The following is a 13241-nucleotide window of genomic DNA, read 5'->3' as shown; positions in this document are numbered from 1 at the left end:
CTGACCCTCATTGGCTGCTGTTTAACACACGCATCGCCGCCAGCGCTGGCGGCGATGCGTGTGTTATGCACAGCCTGAGCCCGCCTCCTGGCGCTATTGGGCAAGCGCTCAGGGGGAGGGAACGGGCTCAGGCGTGCAGCACAGGACCGGCGCTGGAAGCCTAGCGCCGGTCCTGTGCAAATGTGTAGCGCTGACCGCACTCATTGTTGTCGGCGCTACACTTGCTATCTAGGGCGGGCGGGCCGGTACCGTGTGTTCATTAGATTTCCATCAAAACTGCACAGCATTTTCTCATATTTGTAAGCATTAATCCTTGTGCATGTACAGTTTGAAAGTGCACGTGGGCACCTTCAACTAATAGTTGATTTCAATAGGCCCTGTCACTTATAATGATCTTTAAAATTTAATGAAATGTGCAACTAAACTCATGTTTTGTTTCCAGTTTTGTTACAAGCATTCATATATAGTAAATAAATGACAGACTTCATAGCAAACATTTGTGTGAAGACTGAATAAATGAATGTAAACATGCAGAAATTAAATTATAATGACTGAAGGCACTAAACAACAAAAAAATAGCAAGCAAATGTAACCTTATTTAAAATTGTCCAAAAATTATTTTACAAACTCTTAACTGATTTATTTTTTTTGTGCCTACTTTTAAAAGTTTTTTTTAGATTCCTTTGTAATTGAAGCTAATTGCGGAGCTGATCATTATTTTAGGAATATAAATATTTTCTTTGGGTTATATTTCTCTGTTTTTTTAACAATCTTTTGTGTTTTTTTTTCTGCTTTTTCTTGACAGTATCACTGCCAAACTAGAGAGAGCTCTGGAAAAAGTTGCCCCTCTCCTGCGTGAAATCTTCGTTGATTTTGCCCCATTCCTGTCTCGGACGTTGCTTGGCAGTCATGGCCAAGAGCTGTTGATTGAAGGTAAACATTGTGCCTGTCCTTATATAATCATATGTTGGTACTACTGAGCTGATTTTTGTTTTTTGTTTTTTCTTTTTTTTTTTACTTTTTGCATTTTTACGATTGCTTTTTTTTTAGATAATGCAATTATTTATTTGTAAGTATTTCATTTTTTTTTCATTAGTTAGCCCATTTTAAAAGTGTGTAGTTTTTTTAAACCATCTAATTGGTTGCTTTTCCCCATATTTGTTTTAGTAGAGCGTTTTATTATAACTAGTGTATTAGGGGGTGTATGTACGTTTTTGGAAGGGATGTAGTCATATAGTCGATATACTGACGTCAGAATCCCGTCGTTCGGCAAAATGCTGGCACTGCTATCCCCTTAGGGATCAGGATACCGGCGTCTGTATCCCGACAGCCGGCATCACGATCATAAGACAGCGGACCCAAGTAACTGTTAGCCATGGGGGGGAGGGTTGGGTTTAGGCACTCCCGGGGGGACTTAGGGTTAGGCACCCACCCATGTGAGTTAGGATTAGCCTGCGGGGAGGGGGGGTTTAGGGTTAGGCACCACTGAGGGAGGGTTAATATACTTACAGCTGCCATCGGGATTCTGCATGTTCGGGCTGACACTGTCGGGATTTGAACTGGCGGCTACTGAGTCGGCCGGTATTGCATGCCCAAACCCATTTTGGAATGTACCTGGTTTCCTTACAGCAGAATGTATCAATGCTTCACAAAGAAAGAGAATACTATGATAATGGACTACAGTGAAACATTTTGGAGAAGGGTTGGTCTTTATTGTATTTGATTATATGCTAAATAAATACTTTTCTAAGTTGTGATATAAATCCCATATATACAAATAAATAGTATGAATTGGCAATGATAGTGCCAGTGCTGGATTTTGAGATGTTTAATGGAACTTCAACCACCTCACTAAAATTTTCTGGCCATAAATAATTAATTAACCCTCTAAACAAAATAATGTTCACCCTAAGGAAAAAATTGTCCTAATTTCTACAAAACAATCATGGTTTTTGCCAGCTCAAAACTTTAAGCTAAAATTTAAAGTGGTCAATTTCAATTGCACAGCTACGCCCTTTTTTTTGCCACTTCAGCGCTCATTTTCTTACGTACCTCTACAGCTGAAACAAGCTAGGGAAAAAGGGGGGTGGGGATATCCTAAGCACTGGTAAAGAACACTCTAGATAACAATGTAGGAGGTAGGTACATTCCAAATATATCCAAATTGTAAAGATATAATACTGTGTTATGAAACAATATTACTTGTTTATGGAGGTGCCCCTTGAGAGTGATAAGAATACGAAGCACAAGAGAAAGAAAGTACTCTCTTTTGTAGGGCACTCAACCTACCTCATAAATATAATATAACTTTTAATAGTATGCCAATAAAATTGTGAAGATGATGAGTCTTATAATATCACAAGAAAACTATACATACAATAAACATAAACACAAAACAACATAGACAAGATAACTGACCATTGTGGGATTTTTTAGCCTGGATATATATTATCATATTGTGACTAATTTCGCCAACTGTCTAACACAGTGATATACAAAGTCAAAACATTGGACATATGCTTATCCTCTTGGCTCATGTCAGTCAGTATTTTCAACAACTGGGTCCAATTGTGACCAGTTATCTTGTCTATGTTGTTTTGTGTTTGTGTATTGTATGTATAGTTTTCTTGTGATATTATAAGACTCATTATCTTCACGATTTTATTGACATACTATTAAAAGTTATATTTTATTTATGAGGTAGGTTGAGTGCCCTACAAAAGAGTACTTTCTTTCTCTTGTGCTTCGTACCTCTACAGCTGCAAGAAAAATTTGATATACGAAGCATCCCAACTAACTGGATCAACCCCATATATTGAGAAAATGTCACATCTGTGTCTTTTTTTTGTATTTTTGCTTAAAAATGTACAACTCTACACATAAGCTGTTTGTCTATTAAGGTACAATGTTTTGCTAGCATACAACACACACTCTGTCCCCGTCATCCGTGAAAGTTAATAGTTTTCAGTATTGACGTTAACTTATTCCCCTGTATAAGGGAAGAATTTTGGAGTTGGAGTAAGCAGTAAACTTTGATTTATGAAGTATCATTATTTTTTTATTGCAAATACCAGTCCCTTCCCTTCCCTAAACTCCTATCTTATTATGTCTGGAAAGAAAGATATATTGCAACATAAAACACTTATTCTACATGTAATTTGTCAGTGGGTCAGAATATCTGCTTTTCATTTTAGCTTAATACATGTTTTTTTAATTGACATTGTGGTATGATAATGGGTAATTTAAAAAATGTCATTTAGCTAGAGCTCTGGCTTAGATGTGTGGACACGTATTTATGTGTTTGCATGTGTATAGCTTAAAACTTCTCTTTTTTTTTTTTTTTTTTTACATTTTCTTTAAACCAGTATTTTATGAGGTTGACTGTGGTGAGCAGGTCGGTGTTCTGAATTACTAGCCTGTGCAAAAATGTTGGACAAATCCATATCACATACTTAGGAGAAACATTTTCTGCACAGGAAGAAACCATTTTTATCTTGTTAATTTGAGTAAAACAAGAACTCACAGTCAATTTAAATCTACAAGTAATAAGTTGTCTATAGAATGGGTGTGCAATGTACTTTTCTCTATATTTAATTAATTTTCTAACTGCGAAAAAAATTATAATTATTATTGACCGTATCAGCCTTAAAATGTTTTAGAATCTAGTGGTCCTTGTGGTAGTATATTTTAATCTTAATTATGCTAAGTTTTTACAACAGAAGCTTAATTTATTAAATATGTACCTACTGACAATAATTAGAATGGCAGATGGGTCCAATAACATTCATCACATCACCCTAAGCCAAGCTGTAGTTCTATAAGAGTCAGGCCTTCCTGAGAATCATGTGATAAGAAATAGTCTGTATTCTGTGATGGTGCCATTTGTTTGGGAATTATAAATTACGGGGATTCACCATATAGAAAACCAGCAATTTGCACTAAAAAAACAAAAACAAACAACATATAGCATTTGTGATGATAAATTGTGAATGTTACATTATTTCAAGTCCTGGCTCTTGAAACTGAAATCCAGCAGACCTTAGCCATATAGGGTAACCGTGTAGTTGAAAATAGCTTGAATTCGTCACTCTAATGGCAAAATTAGCGTAAATAAAAGAGAATTGAAAAAAAAAATTCAATCACCATGGAAAATGTCCATAATTCACAGAGAAGTGTTCTGTATAAAAAGTAGCAAACATACTGTATATACAGAGAATTTAGTGGAAGAGCTAGAAAATGGGAAATTTGTTTATATTGCATGCACAAAATAATGTGTGTGCATTTTCATTGATCCACAATATATTAATTACCATGCCAAATTAAAATCCATCAAAACACTTTCACAAATTTCTAAAAATAAAATAAAAAAACAATGTATATTTAATTCAGAATTTGCTCAGATGCACTACATTACCTGGAGGTAGTGTATTAATTGACTCCCCTTGCATTGAAATTATTTGATCACTTGTTAATTATTCTGGAAACATTAAATTTCCTTCCTCCGTGAGATTCAAAATGGCAAAAATAGCATTTCTAGTGAAGTCTGAGATATGATTATTGAAAAGCACACATCTGCGGTAAGGGTTCATGGTGCTTCCCTTGGAGCTCGGTGCAGGCAGTAGTAAACAAGCAGTATGAAACTTCAGCCACAACAACTAATCTTATTGCTAGACATGAAGGGGTTTTACTAGTACTGCAAGGCCAACGTTGACATAAGACAAGCTACAGAAGTTTAAAATAAAATGACAATGTTTTTTCAAAGCACTGGAAATATTGGAGATATGCAGCAGAAAGTCGTGTGGTCTGACGAGACTAAAGTGGGTCTTTTTGTCCTGAAAGCTAAGGTATGCCTGGTAAGTCCATGACTGCACCACCAGTATGTCAAACATGGGGGCCAACTTTTAAAATGAGTTTGGATGCCCACATTACATCCACTGTATGACTAAAAAATGCTATACGTAGACATGACTATGGGCAGTACAGATATTACTCAAGCACCCACAGAGCTGGAGTATAAATGAGGCATGTTGCTTGACCGTTCCTGGGCAAACACCTGCTACCTTCTGCCACAAAGCTTAAACTGGGGAGGGATGTGTCTTTCATAAGGACAGTTGTCCAAATCTGCACTGGAGGGGCTTGAAATGAAGTCAACAGAGGTCCCTGGCTGGCCTAGTAATCCTGTCGAACATCTATGGTAGATCCTGGCCACTGCTGTCTATCACTGCTCCACAATTGACCTGATCCAGCTTCAGCATTTTTTATGAGGGGACCATTAACTTTAATATAAAGTTAATACAGACAGTGGGGCATATTTCCTAGATTTGTTTTTCATGGCCACTGATTCTTGACAACTTTAAGGGCTGGATTTGCATAAACAACATTACTAGCCAATTTTGTGTGTTTTACTGTTGCTCTTTTACATGAAAGCCTCCGAGAAACAGCAGCTCTGAAAAACCAATCTTTGGTAAACATACTCCTTAGGCCTTATACCCATTGACTTTTATTTTTGCATTTAAAATTGCACATTAATTTCTAGTGTTTGGCTTTCCCAATGCTTTTACCCACATTGAACGCACAAAAGAGATCACAATGCATTCTGTAAATGGAATCTTACATCAACATTTGTTAATGCATCAATGATTTCTAGTGTCAGACTTAAGACATTGCTAGTACCAATGCATTTAATCAGATCCAAACCCTTAAACAAAAAGCCCACTGGCTATAATAGCTGGCAGAGATGGTACAATTAAGTATTTACCAAGGTGGATGGCAAATTATTAAATATGTTTATTTACAGATATGCCCAGCTATATCCTTGCCGCCACGTATAGTGCGAGACGAAATGCGCACTGCGTACGAGCCTCCATAGAAATTCATGGTGCGATCGCAGTGCGATCCACAGCGTACCGTAGCATATGCAGGCATAGGGAATCGCATGGCGCGATGCGTGCGCACGCGTGTGGTGCGATCAGCCACAATGTAACTGGGCGCTTCTGTTCTTGTATTTATTTATTTGTACTCCAATTGTAAAGCACAACAGAATATGCTGGCGCTATATAAGTAACTGTTAATATATAAATAAAATATATAGTACTTTAGGGTTTAATTATTTTTCTGTTTGCGGGGACCTCACATTTAAAGGGCTCAATTCAATTATGTCATGTCTGCAGGTAAGAGGAGAGCGTGGCCGCATTGGGGGCGATTTCCACCGCTGTGTTTCTTTGCCACTGCAACGGCAACTCGCCCTCTTACCCCTTTTTAAATAGAAAATTTAAATAAAGCGTATTATATTATTATAAATATTTTAAGCACATACACACAAACCTTTGCTATAATGTGTGTGTATTTAAAATATGCCTTTACACGCACGCAGTATGAAACTTTTTTTTTTTTATCTTTTCTTTTTTTCAGTTCCGTTTTACAATGGAGGCTTAAAGGCAAGTGCAGGCTCCACAAATTAGACCAATTTTAAAGTTTCTTTTTCTAAATTAATCCAAGCAAACAAAACATTATAATTTAACTTTCTGTACTGGCCTCCCAATTGATTCCATTTGTGAGTAGGACTTCTGGTTGGTGCAGTGGGAAATCATTGGGAGTAAAATGTAGACAAACCTTGATAAAGACCAGACGGAATGACTGTGGTATCCTGCTAGACTCCTACACATATTGGAGCAATAAAAAGCAAAGTACATCAAAACCTTGCTCTTATTTCATAGGAAACTTTTCTACCCCTTTAACTTCTTCAACACCAGAGGGGAAACTCCAAAAATTGTATGGCAGACCTCAGTGGAATAAGAAGGCTACATTCAATTTATATCTCTTTTGTGCTTAGTGAGACAGGAAATTTATGCTAACTGCGGAAGCCATGTTTTAACTGAACAACCAAAATAGAAATAATGAAATTCATCTCTTTCGTTTTATCCTTATTGTTTTACATTAATAATCTAGAAACACGAATAATTAGCATATTTCAAGTGAAAGAAGGAAACCAAAAGGATATAAAATCCAAGTCTATCCATAAATCAGTTCTCACAGACTTGCCAGGGTCAGGCCTTCAGTGACCCTTGTTAAAGTTCTTAAATCCAAGGTCATAGTTGCTCTGTAATATTATTTTCCATGTTTTTTTTCCTCTAATAACTGGGTACAAGGGGCTTTTAAAACTAACTCATACATACAGCGAACAGTTGTGTAAAGCAGCAATGTTCAGTTTTGCAGTTCATTTGTTTTGGTTTAAATTTAGACAAATACAATTTTACTTTGAAGAGAAAACCTGCCTCTCAAATAAATACTATAATACAATTGATAACAGGCTTTTGAACTTTTCTGTTTTGTATGACTGAAATAAATTACAGAGGAAGTTTGCTCCTAAAGACCACTACTTGAGATATAGAGACATATAATAAGCTTAAAGGCTGTATATTAGTTGAAGGTGATTCTCTTAACAGAGTGACTGAAAGCTTGGCAGACTTGATATGTAGAAAGAGGGTTTTCATTAGTTTATTCATACACAGGACAGTTCCAGTCACTCAAATCACTGCATTCTCTGTTCTATAAATATATATTCCATATATGTGATAAATAATATTTTAATTGATTTTATTTATTAATTTATTTGATTTGTTTGTAAAATAGATCAATCCCTTACCTTAACTTTTAATCTGAAGAGGACATGCATAAATGTTTTATAGACTGCTATGGCATAACAACAAAAAAAAGTTTATTTTCTAAATTTAGAAATTTCTGTTCTCCTCGCTTACCCCGGTGATGTAATTTTCTCCCCAGCGTACATCAATAACTATGATCATGAGACAATGCATGGCAGCAACTATCATACAGAATTTTCTGAATATTTCCATTTTTTTTTTTTCATATAAACATTTGTTAATGTTTTGGACTTATTTAAACATTTACGTATAGCCACCTGGAGTCCATAACGGAATGTAGACGGCAGTTTTTCTGTGCAATGCTTGTAGATTATCTAAATCATCATTATTAAATAATCCCTTTCAATGATTTAGATGGACATTTACACACACCATACATGTTGGTCTTACGAAACTGGAGATCTTATGAGCCTATTTATTTTTCTCTCTAAGCCATCAGATGTTCTGGCATAACTACCAGGGTTTCAATGCATCTAGTTAACACTACAGTAGATGGATGTTTTTGTTGCACAAAATATATTGTGTGAGCTCCTCATCACTGACATCACTATAAAATATTCTAAAGACTGTGTGTGTGTATATATATACAATTGTAAAGCGCAACGGAATATACTGCGCTATATAAGAAACTGTTAATAAATAAGTATATATATATTTACATGCATAAATACTGTGTGTATGTATGTGTGTGTGTATATATATATATATATATATATATATATATATATATATATAATGTGTGTGTGTATATATATATATATATATACTGTGTGTGTATATACATACATACATTGCACATCTGCATTTGGAAAGGGCATGACCATAGAACGTTTAAAAAAAAGTCACATTTTTCATGCCTCATGCTGTGCTGTGCCTCCACAACATGCAGAAATGCACCACCTCCAACGTCGTGAATGAGACTTTCTGGTTTGGGTCTTTGGATATGTGAGGGCTCCGAATTGTTCATCTGAGTACAGCTTAATAACATTGGGCTGCTCACGTTGTGCGTGTGCGCCCTGCCTACCAAATCATGGATCTGCCCACTTTGACTGTAATATGAATAACAAATAAAATTGGGTACACATCCAGTTGGCATTTTAGCCAAAGAAGTCTCCACATGTTGCCACTTGTGTGGGAAATTTTAGTTTATCACACCACTAATTATCCTTCAGTCAGTAGGCTACAGTTTTGTATGTAATAGGCATTTGTTTCATTTTTTAGAAATTTTAATTAAGATTAATTAGTAAGTACATTGATGTGCTGGAGTTTGGTTATTTCCCATTCAAAAGGGAGAAACTTCCATTTTAAAAAAACAAAAAACAAAAGACACATCCATATATAAAATGTTGTCAAACATTCCTTAAGGTGGGTACACACTGCACAGATATATCTGCAGATGGTCGTTCATATACACTGAACAACCATCATCTGCTTCTGGCCGCGGATCCCGCTGGCCGATGCGATATGTCTATGAACAACGTTGTTCACTGACATATTGTCTGTACACACTGGCCGACGGGCAGCATATATATTGGCCGATCAATTGATCGGCCAATATATCTGTCAGTGTGTATCCAGCTTTACTTACAAATTAAGACTAGCACAAAAGCTTTACGTTCTGTCCCTGTATAATGTCTTTTTCCAGAACTTGATAGCTGCCTGCTATTTGTTATATACAACGCGCTTTAAAAGGCTGACTCAGAAAATATTATGTAATGCATTAAACATGGTCAAATATTTTCAAAATATACAATATAATTATATTTATTAATTCCAATAATGATTTCAGAACACTAAATATAGCAAACAAATATGCATAATATGAAGAACTTGGTCATTGTAATTATTAAAATCAATAATTGCTTTGTGTTTTTGTCTCTTAAATAATTGCACATATTCTTCTTATATATGATACTTTTACTTTTTAATTGCTCTTCTGGGCATATTGCCATAGTTCGTCAACTTGTTGTAATTACCACAAACTAGTATGTACATCTTATTGCCTTTAGAGAATTTGTTAAGGCCAAAAGAGATTTTGGAGAGTAGACATATTGCCGTCAACTAACCACTTTGGCCACTTTTTAAAATTGTAACTGGTGCAGCCTGAAAAATACATGTATTTTTATAAACCAAATGCCTGCCGCACCTCCAGAGTGGTTAGACTACATGGCAACCATTTTGTTTAGTGCACGGTCTAATATTTTTAAGAAATTTAAACCTATTAGTATAGTAAGTTGTTTATTTTTTATTTGTTTATGAGGAAATTATCATATATTGATTGTCATGTTCCAATATTTCTACTCTTAGATCATAAAATATTGAATACCTGACTGCTGAATCATTGAAACACCCGTATTTTGTATTTCAGGCCTTGTTTGCATGAAGTCCAGTACATCAGTGGTGGAGCTTGTAATGCTGCTATGCTCTCAGGTAATATGTCATAAAATGATTACTCCACAAACTGAACATGCTTTTTCTTTGTTTTCAATGTATTAATTTTGACTCTGGCATTTGATACCTTCTGTATGACTTAATTGTATATCCTGCTCCTATAGACTATAGTACATCCTTTCATCACTAACACAGGGATACTGCTTTGATTTAACCAAGTTGCAAAGATACTATTATTTTATCTACTGTATTGTGATTGGTTCTATTTGTGTGTGAGGCTGTACAGCAATCAGAGTGGGATATAGTTTATATCGGGATGCCGGTGCTCATAATGCTGACACGGGTCAGAATCCTGATGCCGACATCCCAACGGTAAGTATTTGGGGTTAGGGGGGAGGGTTAGGCTCTATGGGGGGAGTAATAGGTTTAGGCACTAGGGGGGGGGGGGCAGATTTAGGGTTGCTGGGGAGGGAGGGTTATGTTTAGGGGTAGGAGATGGGTTCAGATACCTACTGACAGCTGTCTGTATCTTAACCCTGTCGGGGTGCCAACATTGGTATTCTGACCGACTGGATCCCGAGCGCTGGCATCCCGTACTCAACCCATCAGAGTGGCAGTGACACCATATGATGGGCTTTAGGCCAGCTCACCTGTGAAATTAAACGGTGTTCACACATTCTATGTTATCTGCAGGTATCCGGGGCAGTGTGAACGCGCGCCGGTAACCTCTTTGTACGCTGTCTGCAGTATTCATAGGGCTTGTCAGCACTAGTGTCACATGCATTCCCCATTCATACATCTCCGGTCTTTCTTCTGACAAATGACTTCCACTTCTTAAATGAAAAGTCCTTGTGATACCGTCTGGGTGCTGCTGTATGACTGCGGAAAGAGCGCTACATCTACAGCGTGACCTTCATTATAATTGAATCGCCAACATAGAAAACCTGTGCAGGTTAATAGAGGCGCTGGGAATAAAGCGGCTATGTGCCACCAACCTTACACTCTCCTCACTTTACTTACAGCACTACACAACTAATATGAATAGCTATATGAAGACAATTTAATTGAATTCATGGACTAAGCTCAAAAATGATTACAGTACACAGCTAAATATAATGGCAAGTGATGAACATAAGGATATTATGATATCTATTATCCAGTTTGTATACAGAGGAGGGGGGATTGTATATGTGTTTTTTAATTCACTTACATTAATACATATTAAATGTTAAGAAAAAGTTTTATCTATTTTGATTTGCCTACTTTGAAGTACAATATGATACAGTACCTTCCAGAAGGCCAAACACACTGCAGATGATGGGCAACATTTAATATACTGTAAAATACACTACTTGTTGTGAACTGCTGGTTAAAGGGTCAGATCAATCAGGAGTTGATTTTTCATGTATATTAAGGTAATCTCTCTATCTTTCTAAATGCTTATTCAAGTTTTATATTATATGCTGGAGCTTCAAACAAAATAAAAGGAGAACTTACTTCATTTCTCGTACATGTGGGCATTAATATCTGCTTAAAGCTCATTCCTAAAGCATGGTAAATGCTCTTTACCATGAATTTCTCAAAATAATGAGTGAATGGATCTGTATACACCATTTATGGCAGGCATTGCCTTTGCATCAAACTCAACTGTACCTGCACCTTTCACAAGACTTCTCGCACAGTGCAATATAATGTAGAGCAATAGGAGAGCGCGTTAAGGTTTTACACCATGCTGCAGGGTTATTTAAGAACATGCTTGGTTAAATCAAAGGGCAGGTACAATTTTTTTTTTCTTCAGTACTTGTGTGTATGAGCATTTTTGCATTCAAATATTTGACATTTGTCTTCTTTGCTATATGCTTTATTGACCTATAATCAACTGTCCTCTTAAACAAGAAGGTACAGTTTAGCATGTTTTTTGAATGGGCGTTGTTTAATGTATAAACCTTTTTACAGTTTCAACTTTTTGTGAAATTATTTTTGGCAGTTTATGGTATGTTTTGTGTTTTTTTAGTTGTCTAGCTGCACACCATGGCAATAAAGTAGCAAAGTTTAGGAACATATGTGTCTATGGGCACTTACTGAAGAACCACGATGACTAGACCCATGGTCAAGAACCCGTTCTAATCCTGATATCAACTATCTGTGATCTTCTATAAGGTTGTTCCTTTTAATTTTTCTGGGTACATAAAATAATTGTAGACTCTAGTGGGTAAGTGCACAGTGTCTGTGTACAGAACAGTTAAAAATTGTATGTGTTATATTGGATGTCTGTTATGAGAGACATATGGCCAAATGTAATAGGGTGAGAGTTTAGAAAATGTGAGAGTTTAGCAGTAAAACTCACACACTAATACATTGATCGAGTTGTATTTTCAAAACAGGAAACACGTGGATGAGTGTTTAAATCTTGAGTCTTTTGAGCCTGAAAAACATGCAAGTTTGCATGTTCTGTGACTTTATTACATTGGCTGAGTTTAAAAATGTGCGTGTTTTCTCGCACATTTTGTAATCTCTCACCCTATTACATTTGGCCCATAATGTTCATTGACACACATTAAAAGAGAGGTGATTTATAGAAGCTTATTGTATACATTCTAGAAACATGTAAACTAAACAAAAGTCACAAGATCATTACAGCCCTAAAACCCCCGATGACTTTCCAAATTACTTTGGGGGAAAAAAAAAAGAAAAATTATTAAAAATAGGCCTCAATACAAAATAGTAACAAAAATATTTCATTGTATCAAAACTAATGATAGTTACACAAGTTCTCAGGCTATTAAATACATTTTAAATGACTTGCCTACACGGAGATTTTTTATTTTAGCTTTATTTCAGCAAACTGAAATTTGCCTAAATTCTAATCCTTCAGGCCAATATCTAAACCTCATCAAATGCACAAATCTCATTAAACTCTACAGTGATTATTTCGTTATCCGTATTGGAAGACGGATTGGAATATCATTGTTATTTTCAGAAAGCTGTTTTTGTTTGGAATGATTTTTGGATCTGAAACTGATTACAATTATTACCATGTACATCTGCTAGAAATTGCATAATCCTTACTTACCTGCTGTTTTATGGCTGTGTCCCCTCCGTTCTGTCTCATGGCCCATAAGGAAATAATTAGATGTGGCACTCCACTCCGTTCTATTCTGGATTAATATTGGTCAGAGGGAATTT

General features: G+C 36.0%; 1 protein-coding gene across 11 annotated transcripts in view; it reads left to right on the top strand.

The window, feature by feature from the left end:
- The window catches only part of NBEA (neurobeachin), a 634796-nt gene that overhangs the window by 328452 nt on the left and 293103 nt on the right, over nt 1-13241 (top strand). For all 11 annotated transcript variants that reach the window (XM_088460223.1, XM_088460224.1, XM_088460216.1 and 8 more), the window contains 2 exons: nt 806-933; nt 10033-10094. In XM_088460223.1, coding sequence (XP_088316349.1) covers nt 806-933; nt 10033-10094 — 190 coding nt within the window. The remainder of the gene's footprint in view (nt 1-805; nt 934-10032; nt 10095-13241) is intronic.

This window comes from Taudactylus pleione, unplaced genomic scaffold (assembly GCF_031769625.1).
Source record: "Taudactylus pleione unplaced genomic scaffold, aTauple2 ptg000043l, whole genome shotgun sequence".
NCBI lineage: Eukaryota > Metazoa > Chordata > Amphibia > Anura > Myobatrachidae > Taudactylus > Taudactylus pleione.
This window is presented reverse-complemented; position numbering and strand designations above follow the sequence as displayed.